The 15,905-nt window shown below is 45.1% G+C and overlaps 1 protein-coding gene across 4 annotated transcripts in view; it reads right to left on the bottom strand.

Moving 5' to 3' along the window:
• The window catches only part of UNC5A (unc-5 netrin receptor A), a 596,423-nt gene that overhangs the window by 32,737 nt on the left and 547,781 nt on the right, over positions 1–15,905 (bottom strand). For all 4 annotated transcript variants that reach the window (XM_073620469.1, XM_073620471.1, XM_073620472.1 and 1 more), the window contains 4 exons: positions 9,584–9,817; positions 7,255–7,404; positions 6,085–6,249; positions 5,016–5,194 (listed from right to left, as the gene is read on the bottom strand). In XM_073620469.1, coding sequence (XP_073476570.1) covers positions 5,016–5,194; positions 6,085–6,249; positions 7,255–7,404; positions 9,584–9,817 — 728 coding nt within the window. The remainder of the gene's footprint in view (positions 1–5,015; positions 5,195–6,084; positions 6,250–7,254; positions 7,405–9,583; positions 9,818–15,905) is intronic.

Genomic DNA, 15,905 nt, shown 5'->3' with positions numbered 1-15,905 from the left:
ACCCACCATGTAAGCTCCCGGAGCCCTAGAGCCATACTACAGTCCGCCTGGGCTCCGCCTGCTGCCTCTTCCCCTGAGTGCCTCCCTATGCCCGGCCGGTTAGGAGCTTCAGCGCTTCCTGCCCCTGTCCCATGCCCGTGGGTGCCCACTGCTGTTGCTCCTGGGTCTGCCTCCAGCGCTCGGCGGGGCGGAGGCTGGGGGGTTCCACAGAGATCCTCCTGTTTGTCCGCTTCCTGGTCTGCCCGTCCCCTAGCACACCATTCGGGAGTCTCTGCAGTGTCCCCTCCGGCCGCATGTTCTCATCTCCCTGTGGGACATTCCTCTGCTCTACCAGTAGCGTCCCTGCCGGCGGCTCCTTATCTCCCTGCGCCTATCAGGGTGGGAGATTTGATTGAAAACACAAACAGAGAAAAGGCGCCTCTAAGTGCAGAAGTAGACATATTTTAATATCCCCAACGGGATTAAAAACACTTACAAGATAAGAAGAAAAAAACGGCACATCATGGGAATACGTGGGTGGATGCGTTAAAAATGTCCAGTCCACCAGTAATAAAGACTGGACAATCATAGTGTCCCCAAACACTACCTCCAATTCCATGATAAATCCACGGACGGCCTTAGGGTCTGGGTCATTGAGGCAATGCCTAGGGACCTTCCTCCAGCTGAGCGCTACAGAAGACTTTGTCATGGGGAAATGTACTGGATTTTTTTACTAAACGTTTTGGCCGCTGGAGGGTTAAATGAGGACTTTGAGGTCAGTGCAATACTTTAAAATTCCATATACCCCATACCTTCTATTATCTTTTTCCCTCTCAAGAGCTATTTTATGATTTTGCCATTATGTGACGTCATATGTCAGCGTACACACATACTCATGAAATGCAAAATTCTAGTGTATATGTGCATGTATGTGTATGCATAGGCTTACACGCTTATATTTAGAACACAATGTATATTATCTACTAGCCTGCACAACACATTTGTTCACACACACTTATATCTTATTGATTGCTGTTGGTCTTCTCTACATATATGTGCTCTTCAATTTTCCAACAATTTTAAATATTTTTATTCTTTTAACAATTCCTTTATTATTCATTTTATTAAAAAGTGTTAAACACATTTTTATACATGCATTTTTCTATAAACACTTTCTCTTCTTAAGAACGCTATCTCATATTGTCCATTTCCTGTCTTCTTATTATTGTTCCTGCCCACGGCCAGCCCATTGAATATAAATTGTGTACAGCTACTCCTATGGTTATAGGTTGATAAAGGAACCCTTCAGTGTTCCGAAACGTGTCCCTTTCTTATGACCTCATCCGCTCTGCGCTGCAGTTCAGGCTGGTTTGCTGTCCTTTAGCGCTGATATCACTTCCGGGTCTTCTCTCCCTCTCCTTGGATTACGTCAGTTCCACCGGTGCTCCAGTGTCTTGGATACTCTGACGCTGACTGTGACTGGATCCGCAGTGATTATACTCAAACAAGCCTGAGGACTTCCTTCCGCCGTGACCCCTTCCAATGCTGCAGAACGCATCCACCCACGTATTCACATGATGTGCCGTTTTTTTCTTCTTATCCTGTAAGTGTTTTTAATCCCGTTGGGGATATTAAAATATGTCTACTTCTGCACTTAGAGGCGCCTTTTCTCTGTTTGTGTTTTCATAGAAACTGCTTCATTCTGTAAGCTGTAGTCATAAGTGCTGAAGAAATCTTCATATCACTGCCACCACCATTATTATTGGACTGTTGTATAGAGACATTGTTTTATTTTATACTGAAGCTCTGAGCGCCCTAACCATCCCCTCATTTTATTGGGAGATTTGATTGTGCCACCAGTGCAATCTGCCTCACTTGTGCTGCCTGCTTCTCTGCATCTCCCTGCACCCGACCGGTTGGGAGATCGCCAAGCCTCACCTGTTGCCCACCCCTTGCCTCTGACTCCTGACTACCCGGATCTCCCTGCGCCTGGCTAGGCGGGAGATTCATGCATGCTGCCTGCCACCACATTCAAGCCTTGGTCTGCTGTGCAGCCTCGTCTCCCTGCACCCGGCAGGGTGGGAGATTGCCTCTTCACTCCCAGGACGTTGTCTGCACCTGCCAAGGGTCCTCTGTTTGGAGTCTATGGTTGCTCTCACTCATCAGGGTCAGTGGCTCAACCTCCACCCCTGGACCTCTCCCTCCGTCATCACCCTCCTGCCTCGCCAGGCACCAGCATTCCTCTTGGAGATGGACGTCTCTACCAGCCCCTCCCATGGACGATCCTGCCCCGGGCATTCCTCCTGGATCTGCTCCTGACCACCCTTCTTTAGCTCCGCCTCTGCACATCAGTGAATATGACTGTGACTTAATTTGGGGTAGGTCCAGTGATCGGGCCCACCAGATGAACGCATATTTACCTCCTAAAATCGGTCCTGTCCCGCATAGGGATGTGGGGTCCAGCGGTTAGTTCGGGCTGTGTTGCAGGTGGCAAACTTGTGGGCGGTTTCACAGACTGGCACGCACCTGTTGGAGGTCATCAAGGACAAGATCTGGCGCCGCAAATTTATTGATTTTCTCGCGCTAGTCCCTCCCGACAGGGAGACGATCGACAAATCTCGTCGTGTTGACATTGCAGAACAGGACGACAAATCAAAACAGCTCCCTTGGACGTTCAGGAACTGACTGCAGGGGTTCTTTGCTTATGCCGGAGTGCTTTGTGAGCGGTTCCTGGATTTGGCCGCATCTCTCTTTTGCTACCTAGATCTTATTTGGGGTGCCTATAAGTTTTACGGGGGTCAGTGTTGGTTTCACTAGAACACCCAGTTTCACCAAAAAATTGGCGGCACGTAAGGAGTTTCATTTTGATTGCCAAGAAGATAGCCTGTGGTTATTGCTCATGTGCCCCCACAGGCCTTTGTCCTTTAAGTCCCCGGCTGGCGCTCTCTCCGGAGCGTCAGCTGCCCCCAAAAAAGGTCTATGCTGGCTGCTCAATGAGACCCACTGCAAGTGGTACACCGTGTGCCGTTTTAAGCATGAATGCTCACTTTGCGGGGGTGCTCACCCTGCCAGCCGGTGTTTCCGGAAGGGTAAACAGCCACAGTCCAGGCCAGGAGCCAAGCCTGACCTTTCTAAAGCAGAGGACACCAGTGAACGTCTTAGAGATGCTTCCCTGGCTAGACCGGTACCCCCTCCATTGGGAGGCCTTGATCTTGAGGGACGGTTTGGACCGTGGTTTTTGGACCCCCTTCACTCCTTCTGACGTGCCTACCATTGCATCTAATTTGAAATCCTCTGTTCGGTTTGAGCCCATCGTGGCCGAGGAGCTTCAGAAGGAGATGGATTTGGGGCGTATGGCAGGCCCGTTTGATCTCCCCCCCTTCCACAACCTGAGGGTTTCCTCCCTCAGTGTGGTCCCGAAAAAGGCGGAGGGAAAATTCCACCTTATCCACCATTTGTCCTATCCTTCTGGCTCCTCAGTCAATGATGGCATCGATAAGGAGGAATCCAGGGTCCACTACGCCTCTTTCGACAAGGCGCTTCATTTGATCAGGGTTGCTGGTCATTCGGCTTTGCTGCCTAAGGTGGACATTGAGTCCGCCTTCCGCCTGGCCCACCCGGAATGCTTCCATCTTCTGGGCTGCTACTTTCAAGGAAGCTACTTTTTTTGACATGTGCCTTCCCATGGGCTGTACCATTTCATGTTATTTATTTAAGCTCTTCAGTAGCTTCCTTGAATGGGTAGTTGTCCAGTCGGTTGGTTTGCATTCTGTATTGCATTACTTGGATGACTTCCTATTCGTAGGCCAAGCTGACAGTGGTCAGTGTCAGCAGCTCCTTTCTGTTTTTCATGACATCTGAGAGCGGTTTGAAGGGGGATGGGGACTGTGCAGGGAAGACAACAGATCGCTGTTCATACTCGATCTGTCACTTCTCCCCTCAGAGAACTGGAACTGTGTGTTTACACACACAGTTCCTGGTTCTCCGTGTCTTAGTGGCGATTGCGGGAGCATCGGCTCGGGGGGGCGAGCGGGGGGCGCAACATAACGTAACATAATGTTGTTTCGCCCAGCCGTGCCATTCTGCCGCAGTACAACTGCGGCGGCTGGTCGGCAAGTGGTTAAGTGTAGCTGTTTGCTCTCATTCCCACCTGCCACTGACAGCTCAGGTCTCAAATGACAATTAGGAACCAATCAGCATTTCCTGGTACTGTGATAACTATAAGCTCAATTCCCAAATTACAAGAGTGAATGGGTCCGTTAGCAATTTGATGTGAGAGACCCAGCCGAGATTCCCAGTGATTAGCTACGGGTGAAAGCCTCATTGAAAACAATTGGAGGCTGACTGCTCCTTCAGCTATTGATATTGTTATAATAATTTATATACTGTATACTAAAAAAATCTTCTGCGGCATTTGCTTATATGTTTGATTGTTGGTTTTGGAAAACCACAAAAATTCTGAACTAAAAATTGATTTAAAAAAAAAGAACAGAAAATGCTAGTTGATTTGGCTTCAGTACTTCTGAATTACAGACATGGAGCAAGCATGTACAAAATAAAAGTCTCTCTAGTTGTTCTGGGTGAAAGTATTGTAGCCATAGCACCATCATGATGGCCACAAAAAAATATAATGTGGAGAAGGAAATATAACTAGTGCATCATTTTTTCCCTTAGTACAGGCTTAGTAAACAATCATGGCAGAAAACTGGAGGCTGTCATTGTTAACTTATGCAGCAGAAAATGTTTGTTACCTAGCTTTGACACTGTCCTTGCTTCAGTACAAGAGTCATTGACCTGGAGCAATAAACTGACATCTAATCTGCATACTTCTTCTGTGTTGGTTACGCAAAGTGCTGAAGCCAGAGGATCTGTGTAACAGCCAGGCAACTAACAGTTTTAGAAGGAGGAAAGCAACATCAGCTCTTGTATTTTAACTCATAACAGGTTTCCTTTATGGACTAGTTAGGTCCACTTATACAGTAATTTGTAGTGTTTTCTATTGCACACAGACTGTTATAATGTGAATAAAATCCTACCTTTCCAAATTCAGCTTCTGTGCTAACACCCTCCAGTCAGCTCCATGGGATGATGGCTCATCCAAACCGGTGATAATCTTCTGTCTCATTAAAAATGGGATCTTGAAGGCGCTGGGACCCACCAAAGCTGCTGCTTCCTTTCCTCCATCATCTAACAGTATCTCTGGAGGACGATTTTCCTGGACCAAAAGCATTGCAGGTCAGGGCTTCTATTTGACAAGGTGCATGAAGGTGCAACAACTTGAAATTAAATTATATTATTGAGCTGATATATTATGGAAAAGTCCCAAGACACATGTCATCCTATGAGAATTCATCTTTCACTGATCTGACTTCAGCAAAGCAAAACTTAACTATGGGGTACTCATCTTTGACTATCATTACTGTTTTATAACCTAAATAAATTCTGTCTGGATGCTTTGGATTACTGATCTTTGAACGTCATTACTGCTTTAGTGACAAAATTCACCTTTACCAAAAACTACCTGTGCAGGTAAGGGGAACCTGAAGATAAAAACAAACTGTGCAGATTTGACCAAAGTTGAATAATGCCATGCTATAGGTGTAGTCCATTTACGTAACCTGAAACCTTACTGAAAACATTCCAGAGATTTCATCATCCCATCCTGCCTTATTGCTAGGATGTTTCTACAGATACCCCTTACCTTCGTGGGCAGTCTTTTGGTAAAGGTGAACTCTACTTTGAAGGCCATGTCACATGAACCATTTTGAAGATACAGTATATGAATAAACCTAAAAGAGCTATCATCATCTTCTACGGCATTGCCCATTCACTGGCCAAATTGGCAAGGTGTCCCTCAGTCCATCTGCAGTGTTTTAGCCAGTAACAGAGTGAAACCATAGGAACATGTAAGGATGGATAATGTGACATGGCCTCTTACCTGGAAGCCTGTTTTGGGGTATCACACTTTGTACCATCATACGTGCTTCCTCACTTCACTTCACTGTACTTCCGAACTCAACCATTCCTTGCCTCTTCACAAACTTCTGAACCAAAGCTGCACAAGAATCTTCATTCTTCAACACAGTCATTTGGCCATTGTCTCACCTTATTTAGATTAATGTTGATGTTGAAACTCTGACCATCCCCTTCCACTTGCCACACCCAGACCCTGCAGGAGAGCTCACAGGTGCTAAGACTAAAGCGCTCCAGTGTAAATGTACAGTGCAGGTTGTCATGGACTCCATTCCAGATGTGATAGAATGGGATCTCCTGCAGGAAGAAAGAAAAACAATTGGCAAATTATCCTCATATGTTTCTATAAAGGTCAGTGCTTTCTGTAGTGAAACCTATGATTAGGTCCTGCAAGGGGTAAAATGTATTAGAGTGTGGCCTCTAAGGTTTTCTGTGTGTGCTGTTTATCCTGTTTGCTTGCTCATTACTTTCACTAGGTGCTTTAACGTCATTGGAGTGCAGCCTGATTCCTTTGGATTAATCTGGGTATATATCAAACACAGAGCTTTTAATATTGCTTTATATTTCACTGCACATTGAACTTTGACTCAGGTCTTTACTTTTGTGTGGGAAGCTGGACTCCCTTGACAAGTATGGCTGTGCAAGTCTACACATTTGCAGTAAGAGACTAACTGATAAATACTGAAAGGGTTTTCGCTGCTTGTTTTTATTTGGGTTTTGGGATGGCACTTTGGTGTTTTCAATGTCACTTTGGAAAAAATTATAGTGAATGAGCTGCCTTTACACATTACGATTGCATGTGTGTTACTGCAATGTGTAGTGTGTACATGGCCTAACGGAAATGTAAAGAATGCAGCCCTTGCAGATCTTTTTATTTGAAAACCCTGGTTTCTGGGCTGTCCTGTTGATCCAATAGCTTCAGTACTAATTTGGATACTTGTTCAAGGTCAGTAACTGAGAAAATAGCAAAGACAAGAACAGCTAGGCAATTTTCAAGAACAGCTAGCATTTTCGGAAAAGTGGCCTTCCTATTTCTCCCAGTACAGCTTGCCATTTTCATACCTTCAGGACAATTTGCAGTTTACATCTATTATGTAGATAGTAGCAAAATTAGGTTGACACTATGCTTTAGAAAAGTGTTAGTACTTAATAAAAAAACTGCATTATATTTAGAAGTCAATGGCGTATATCAATTTGTATTGCACTAAATATATTAGCTAACTACACACAGTCCTTAACATGGCCTTTGGTGTTTAATGGAAAGTATACCTCCACGAATCATACTTTGAGTTTTATGCATACCTGGTAGCTAGCCAAGAGCTTGCTCTTCCACATGGTGCTATGCATATCATGCACAGAAAGGCGCAGATTGTGATAGCTGTCCTTAAAATGTAAGAGGCGTGGCTCGTCTAACAATTGCCCTCCCTGTTGTTTCTCCAGCTGTACCACCTCCTGTGGGACACAGTTACAGCAATAAAAGGATAAAGCATAATGAACCTGATGCATTATGAGAAATGGTCAAATAACATTTACTGGCTTGAATAATATGGCAGCACAAACTGCAATGGATACGAGCACAAGTTCAATTACCCAAAACAACCAATTATATTTTATATTACTCAAATAAGAACTGTGAAAAATGAATATTGATTGGTTGTGATGGGTTGCAGCATTATGATCCTTGACTTATTTAAACCCACTTGAAATCACAGAAATATAAAATAGACTTTTTACTGACATCCTCCATTTTCATTACATTTTTCATTAAGCGAATATAACATTATGGTTAAGTACAGTAGGATTCCAGACAGGTATTTTCATTAATGTTGCTAAATAAAGAAAATATCATAAACTACAAATCAGAGACAAACAAGCACCTGCATTCTTTGAGTGAATGTGTGTAATAGATAGGGAGCAGGAAATAATCATCTGAGGAGCATGGATTGTAAATAAAAGGAGAGGAAGAACACAATGCCTTTACTGGTGTCGTGAGGGGAACAGAAGCCTGGTTAAAATAGGGGGAGAAACAGTATAACTATAAAGAGCTAAGAGGCATTAGGAGAAAGGAGAGAGAGAAAGAAAGAGGAAAGGAAGAGGGAGGAGGAGTAGAAAGGAGAGGAAGGGGAAAGGGAAAGAGAAAGGGGGAGGTAATAGGATTATAGGCAGCTACCCGAGTGGGAGAGCACAGGTGTTGCATGGTATCCACAGGTTACATGATTAGAAGTTATAAGTCCACTCTAGAGAATTATTGATGGCCAATCCAGGGAGACTAGACTTTAAAGAAAGCTTGTTGAGCATCATTCAGGATAGCCACCTTCTTCTCCTCCAACATAGTGCCCATGATTCCCTGTTGAATTTCCTGAGAAGCATACCATTGGTTGCTTCCATGAGTTGAGATTGTCTGTCCCATTGCCAGGAATATGAAAGAGACAAGCTTTCATTTATGTTTGCTTGGGTAGGGTATGTGTCTATGTAGTAGGGCTTCCTAGTGGGCAATCTCCATTTCCATAGTTTTACCTCCACTTTTCTGTTACATCAGCTGTTCATTGTCTAAATATGAATGTGTAGTCCAATAGGCACATGAGTTAGACCCACCGCTCTCAGTAATGAAGCAAACCTGGTCAACAACATGCCCCTCCTGCAATTAAAGTTTGGTAAGGAGGTTTGTGCTAGGGTATGGCGGCTACTGAGCTCTGCCAGCACAGGGCACTGTAGTAAGATTTGAAAGCAGCATTTTCAGTGAGAGAAAATTGTATTTTTAGGAATTTCCTAGCAAAATTTAGTCATTCTCAGCTACAATACTATCAAGAGATAAATGGCTGTTAGACTCAAATGGGCATATTTAAAACCAAATTCAAGTCTATTATTCTTCTGTACATCAGACTTAAATTTCTTGCAGACAGTTAGTGACAATTTGCATATATAATGAATGCAAATGCAACTGTAGATACATGTGTGTCTGCTTGTCATGTATGTCTGAGTCACCGACCTTACAGCTGCATCTGCCTACAAATCATCTAGAGGACAAATGCCCACCTGGGCGCAGCTGGCTTCTTTACACAGCTGTTCAACTTTGCTTCTCATCATCTTAGGATTGTTCAAATGAAAGCTTTCCACAAAGGCCAACAGCTGAAAGACGGATGTAACTGATTCTCGGTGATAAATGCCTTGGTGCTATATTCAAGCACAAAGCATGCCAGCAGAAAGTACATTGAAGTTGCAAGCATTCACCTCAGTACATTCTTCTGAGGAGATTAAATTATGATGCCTTTTCACAATTACAGGAGCACAGTTTACTTTGCCTTTTCTCTTTCATTCTCTGACATTGTATTGTATAAATTGGCATCCGCCTGGTATTTGCCAAGATCCGCTCAATGTCATTTTTATCACATTTGTCGCAGGTGCTTCTTTAAAACGTTCTTCCTGTGCTTTTCAAACATCTAGAATCCTCTCATTATTCTCTGTAGTACCCCTACGCAACTGATCTCCATCAGTGGGCTTAACAATGAATTATTGTGTTACATCATGTTTTATGTGCCCCATAATCAACCATCTCCCATCATTACAGTCAGTGAACCACATCCAGGCTTTAATAGCTGTGTTTTATGTGTGGCTTTATCCTCTTACTCACCTTCATGGCATCTTGTGTGTCGGTGATGCAGTACACTCGCAGGCTGTACTCTAGAGATGTGCAGGAGGTGGGGGCAAAGAGTAGAAGCTTGAGGCGTTTGGTGGCTGACATGCTGAGGGACTCTCCCACCAGAGCGAAGCGCCCCAGCTGCTCTGTGAATAGGTAACAGCTACGGGTCTCCAGTTGGCAGTAATAAAGGTGTGAGGGGCTTCCACCATCAACTTGCAACACATCCTGTTAACAAGTCATAAACAGGGTAAGTCAAAAGAAGGTCTTAAAAGCAATAAATCGTAATGTAAATAGTTATTAAAAATAGTTTAAAAAAATGTTGACATTCTAATGCAGTCATTGTTATAAATATAGATGATATTTTTGCAAATTTGTAATTCCTAAAGTGCTTTATCAAAAGACAACTTGGATGCTGGCATTGTTGACCTCTCCCTAATAAAATGCTGGTTGGTTGGTTGTTATGCTCACCCTTTTCCTTCCAGACAGTGATCTAGAAAACATATGCAAATAAGTAATTTTCACCTGCATTCTTGATATTTGTTTTGTGTCTGTAGCTCAGAAAGCATTAAACCCTGTGGGTCAGCATACCAGCCAAGGAAGTACACTATATGGCCAAAGGTTTCAGTTTTATCACATATATCACTATATGAGTTGTTGGTTATCTAATTCCAAAACCATGGACATTAATATGGAGTTGTCCCCTCTCCTACCACCACAGTTAAAACAGCCTTCACCATTCCTGGCTAAAAACTTAGTTCACAATTGGTATCCTAATTATTCTGATCGGGGCTATATAGGCCACTCAAATTTCTTCACACCAAACTCGTCAAACCACATCTTTATGAACTTAACAGTGTCCTTTATTAGAATCTCCAGAACTTAACAATTTACAAGAGTAGAGCAGGATACAAAAAAAAACAAACATGTATACGCACCTAGTTGGCTGAAGCATTAATCTGATGCTGCAGCTGTCCCCTGCCGGCTCTACACTGACAACTGAGCAATCAAAGACCGCTGGTCGCTCAATTCTCGAGCCTGCTCTGAGCAAAGAGCGGTTATTTTCAGTCATTGTTCTGTCTTCTGCCCCCTCAGTGATTGTACACAACAGGAGCCTGTTAGCAGGTCCCGGCCAATGACCTTTTGCTGGGACTTGCTGATCGGCTATGTCCAATTACAGCCCAGAGCCCTGTGTTGACAATCAACAAGGGCTCTGTACAGAGGGAACAAGCAAAGCAGGGATCAGAAACAAAGAGATCTTTAGTAAAAATCAGCACACATTACCCATTGTTAGGCACACATTTAACCCCCTTGATTACCGTAGATATTAATCCCTTCCCAGCCAGTGTCATTAGTACATTGACAATGTATAGCAGCTGTCATTAAATGGCGGCCCGCGGTCCGAACACAGACCGAGCAATGCTCCTGTCCAGACCGTCAGGCATGTAAGGTGATGTAAGGTGGCACTATGATGGGAACACCTGATGTAAAGGGGCACTCTGATGGGGACACCTGATGTAAAGGTGCACTCTGATGGGCACACCTAATGTAAAGGAGCACTCTGATGGGCACGTCATGTGATGGGGGCACCTGATGTAAAGGGGCACTCTGATGAGGGCACCTAATGTAAGGGGCACTCTGATGGGGACAAATGATGTAGGGGGCACACTGATGGGAGTCACCAGATGTAGGGGGGCCTTCTGATGAAGAAACCTGATGGAAGTGGGCACTCTGATGGGAATACCTTTTGTAAGGGGGCACTCTGATGGGGACACCTGATATAAAAGGAAACTCTGGCGGTGGCAACTGATTTATGGGGGTAGTCTGATGGGGGCACTCAATGTAATGAATTACTCTGGTAGGGGCACATGATAAGGGGGAACACTTTTGGGGACATTTACATTTACAGAGTATTTCAAGAGTGTGTGGAGGAAACAGTAAGAAAAGTGCCAGAGAGTGCGGCTTGTGCCAAAAAAGGAAAGAAGATGTGTACAATCTTTCATGGCACAGAGTTGTGATTCAGACCTTGGCCGTAAATTTTTTTTAGTTACCCGACCTCCTTCAATTTTAATTCACTACCCCTGGTGCATAGTTTTAGAACTGATCAATGAATTAGTACCACTGGTAATGTCAGTTAGTCAGTTCCCACTCAGTGCGAGTTAATGTTAGATTGCCCACCGCACTATCGCAGTCCCATTATAAGTCGCTGACCACTGCCATATATATAGTGGAGACGGAAAGTATTCAGACCCCTTTAAATTTTTTACTCTTTGTTATATTGCAGCCATTTGCTAAAATCATTTAAGTTCATTTTTTTCCTCATTAATGTACACACAGCACCCCATATTGACAGAAAAACACAGAATTGTTGACATTTCTGCAAATTTATTAAAAAAGAAAAACTGAAATATCACATGGTCCTAAGTATTCAGACCCTTTGCTCAGTATTTAGTAGAAGCACCCTTTTGATCTAATACAGACATGAGTCTTTTTGGGAATGATGCAAAGATGACTTCCCTGTGGCATTCCCCGTGACGTCACAGGGATGTCCCGTCAAGTCACCGTGCATCAGAGGGGGCGGGGTCACCGGGTGGCCCCGCCCCACATTATTTAAGAACCGTCAGAAGAGGAGACGCGTCACACAGCGGGAGCCTCCCACCATGCCAGCATGGATGCGGAGTGGCCCGGAGATGAAGATGAAGAAGAGAAGAAGATGAAGAAGAGAAGAAGATGAAGAGAAGAGCGGGAGCCTCCCTCCATGCCATGGATGCGGAGCGGCCCGAGGAGAAGAAGGGAAGAAGATGCCGCAGAAGAGATGCTGGACGAGAACACCGGAGGAATAACAAGAAGAACCAGAAGAACCAGAAGAAGAAGAAGATGAAGGAAGATAAAAGAAAGAATAAGCATTTAAATAAAGGAATTGTCAAAAACTGTCTCTTGTCATTTTTAACATTTTTGACAGTTTTTTAGTAAAAAGGTAGGGTTACTTTTGTAACCCCTTACCATTTCACACAGGGGGGAGGGCCGGGATCTGGGGGTCCCCTTGTTAAAGGGAGCTTCCAGATTCCGATAAGCCCCCCGCCCACAGACCCCCACAACCACCGGCCAGGGTTGTAGGGATGAGGCCCTTGTCCTCGTCAACCTGGGGACAAGGTGTTTTGGGGGCTACCCCAAAGCACCGTCCCAATGTTGAGGGCATGTGGCCTGATACGGTTCAGGAGGGGGGGCGCTGTCTCGTCCCCCCTCTTTTCCTGCGGCCTGCCAGGTTGCGTTCTCGTATAAGGGTCTGGTATGGATTTTTGGGGGGACCCCACGCCGTTTTTTTTTTAAATTTTGGCACGGGGTTCTCCTTAATATCCATACCAGACCTGAAGGGTCTGGTATGGAATTTAGGGGGACCCCCCCCACGTCATTTTTTTTTTTTTACATTTTGGCCAGGGTTCCCCTTAAAATCCATACCAGACCTGAAGGGCCTGGTATGGAATTTAGGGGGAACCCCCACGTCATTTGTGTTCGACTCGAACTCGAAGCTCATCCCTAGTCCTGAGCACTCTCTGGAGAAGGTCTTTGTCCAGGATATCCCTGTACTTGGCTGCATTCATCTTTCCCTCGATTGCAACCAGTCGTCCTGTCCCTGCAGCTGAAAAACACCCCCACAGTATGATGCTGCCACCACCATGCTTCACTGTTGGGACTGTATTGGACAGGTGATGAGCAGTGCCTGGTTTTCTCCACACATACCGCTTAGCATTAGGGCCAAAAAGTTCTATCTTGGTCTCATCAGACCAAAGAATCTTATTTCTCACCATCTTGGAGTCCTTCAGGTGTTTTTTTAGCAAACTCCATTCGGGCTTTCATGTGTCTTGCACTAAGGAGAGGCTTCCGTCGGGCCACTCTGCCATAAAGCCCTGACTGGTGGAGGGCTGCAGTGATGGTTGACTTTCTATTTTTTTTGTAACCTTTGCCAGATCTGTGTCTTGCCACAATTCTCTCTCTGAGCTCTTCAGTGCCGATCCTTAGTGAGATTACAGGGTGGGGGCGGTATCAGGCTGTCTGCTGTAGTATAATCTTCCGATCCTGGTTGGTTCCTCTGCCTTCAATCCACACCCCTACTCTCTCATTGGCTCTGGAGAAGCTCTGAATTTTCGGCGCAGAGAGAGGAGAGGAGCCGAGGATATGAAATGTCAGCACAGCACTGACAACTAGTGCTGTCACACAGCTGAGCGAGGGAGGGAGGAGGGAAGTGTGTCACACCACGAGCCTGGACATGCCACTGTTCAGATAACACACCCCATCCCCTCGGGTCCATGGATAAGGAGGAGCGGCTTGAGAGCATTGCAGAGTAATATCCAAAAAGGAGAAGCTCAATCTCTGCTTGTCTTGTGTTCCTGTCAGCGCCCTCTCCCCTCCCCCCTCCTCCCCAATGAGGACAGAGCAAACAGAAGAACACAGTCATCGGAGCTTTCCCCAAGGTAAGATAACAGGCTGGATAACAGATGACATTCTTCTCCTGTGAGTCCCTATTTTTGTGCCTTCCACACTGTATAAATCTGTGCTGAAAAATTGTCCTGTACCTCAGGAGGACATTATGGTGAAAGTGAAAGTAAAATTCCTGAATGTGTTAGGAATATAATGGGACTTTTCAGGTGGATGCATTTCACAAAATCATTCTGTTTAATATATGTGTATGTAGAATATCTCTGTAGCTCTGTAGCACCTGAAAAGTCCCAGTATATTCCTAACATGTTCAGGAATTTGAGCAATAACGGCAAAGGATGTGGTTCCATAATACAGCCCAACTCCAGGTTTAAAAAAAATAAAAATTCAATCTTGGTGTGTGTGCGTTTTCAGGAACAGGTAAGTGAAAGATTCCATTCTTTCTGACTATGGGGTGTGACCATAATCAGTAAGACATACACAGGCACTGTGGGGAACTAGCAAGGAATTCGGTAAAGTTGGGTGCACACATCAAAATTCAGTTTAGCAGGGAACGGCCAAATATCGATCTCTGTGTAGTCGTCCGTGTAGACAGAAGCCAATCATTATACGACCTTAGTATATTCATGCCATCCCACATACTGACTCCTACCACCTTGACCACTTCAAATCACTGAAGTGGTCATTGTGGTTAGAGTGTTCCTTTAAAGCGGGATTCCAGCCTAAAAAAAAAAAAAAATTAAAAGTCAGCAGCTACAAGCACTGTAGCTGCTGATTTTAAATAAGTACTTACCTGTCCTGGGTGCCCGCGATGTCGGCCGCCCGAGGCCGACCTGTCCCTTGGCTCTCGGGTCCCGGCACCGCCATCCTACGGCTTCACTGCCGGTTTCCTACTGCGGACGCGTGAGCGGCGCTCTGTGAATGGCCCCGTGGTGTTCTGGGAACACACACAGTTCCCAGAAGTCAACGGGGCCGCTCACCGAGGAGCAGAAGACGCTGCGGAAAAGGAAGAGGCAGATTAGGAAGACTGCCTAGCAACAAGGGTTTAGGTAAGTTAAAAATTTTTTTTTTTAATTTTTTTTGTTTTTTGTTTTTTTTAGGATTTTTGGTGTAATTTTTATTTTCAGGGTGGCCCTCCACTTTAATATCTCTCAGAAGAAGTAAATCTGTGTATACTGATTCCATTTCATTTGATCATCCTCTAGATGTGTTTAATTTGGGGGAGGGGGGCACAGAAGCGCCGCGCCGCTCCACCTCCCTGAAATTAGTTTGCCACCACCCTGAAATAAGTTTTGTCAGGTTGGGATGTCTGCTTTGGAGAGCTGGGAGGGGATTTGTGATGAGAGGAGAGCTGGGAGGGGATTTGTGATGAGAGGAGAGCTGGGAGTGGATTTGTGATGAGAGGAGAGCTAGGAGGGGATTTGTGATGAGAGGAGAGCTGGGAGGGGATTTGTGATGAGAGGAGAGCTGGGAGGGGATTTGTGATGAGATGAGAGCTAGGAGGGGATTTGTGAGGAGAGGAGAGCTAGGAGGGGATTTGTGATGAGAGGAGAGCTGGGAGTGGATTTGTGATGAGAGGAGAGCTAGGAGGGGATTTGTGATGAGAGGAGAGCTGGGAGGGGATTTGTGATGAGAGGAGAGCTGGGAGGGGATTTGTGATGAGATGAGAGCTAGGAGGGGATTTGTGAGGAGAGGAGAGCTAGGAGGGGATTTGTGATGAGAGGAGAGCTGGGAGGGGATTTGTGATGAGAGGAGAGCTAGGAGGGGATTTGTGATGAGAGGAGAGCTGGGAGGGGATTTGTGATGAGAGGAGAGCTGGGAGGGGATTTGTGATGAGAGGAGAGCTAGGAGGGGATTTGTAATGAAGAGAGCTGGGGGG

This window comes from Aquarana catesbeiana, linkage group LG03 (genome assembly GCF_042186555.1).
Source record: "Aquarana catesbeiana isolate 2022-GZ linkage group LG03, ASM4218655v1, whole genome shotgun sequence".
NCBI classification, from domain to species: Eukaryota; Metazoa; Chordata; class Amphibia; order Anura; family Ranidae; genus Aquarana; species Aquarana catesbeiana.
Note: the sequence above shows the minus strand (reverse complement) of the source record. Positions and strands in the feature narration are given on the sequence as shown.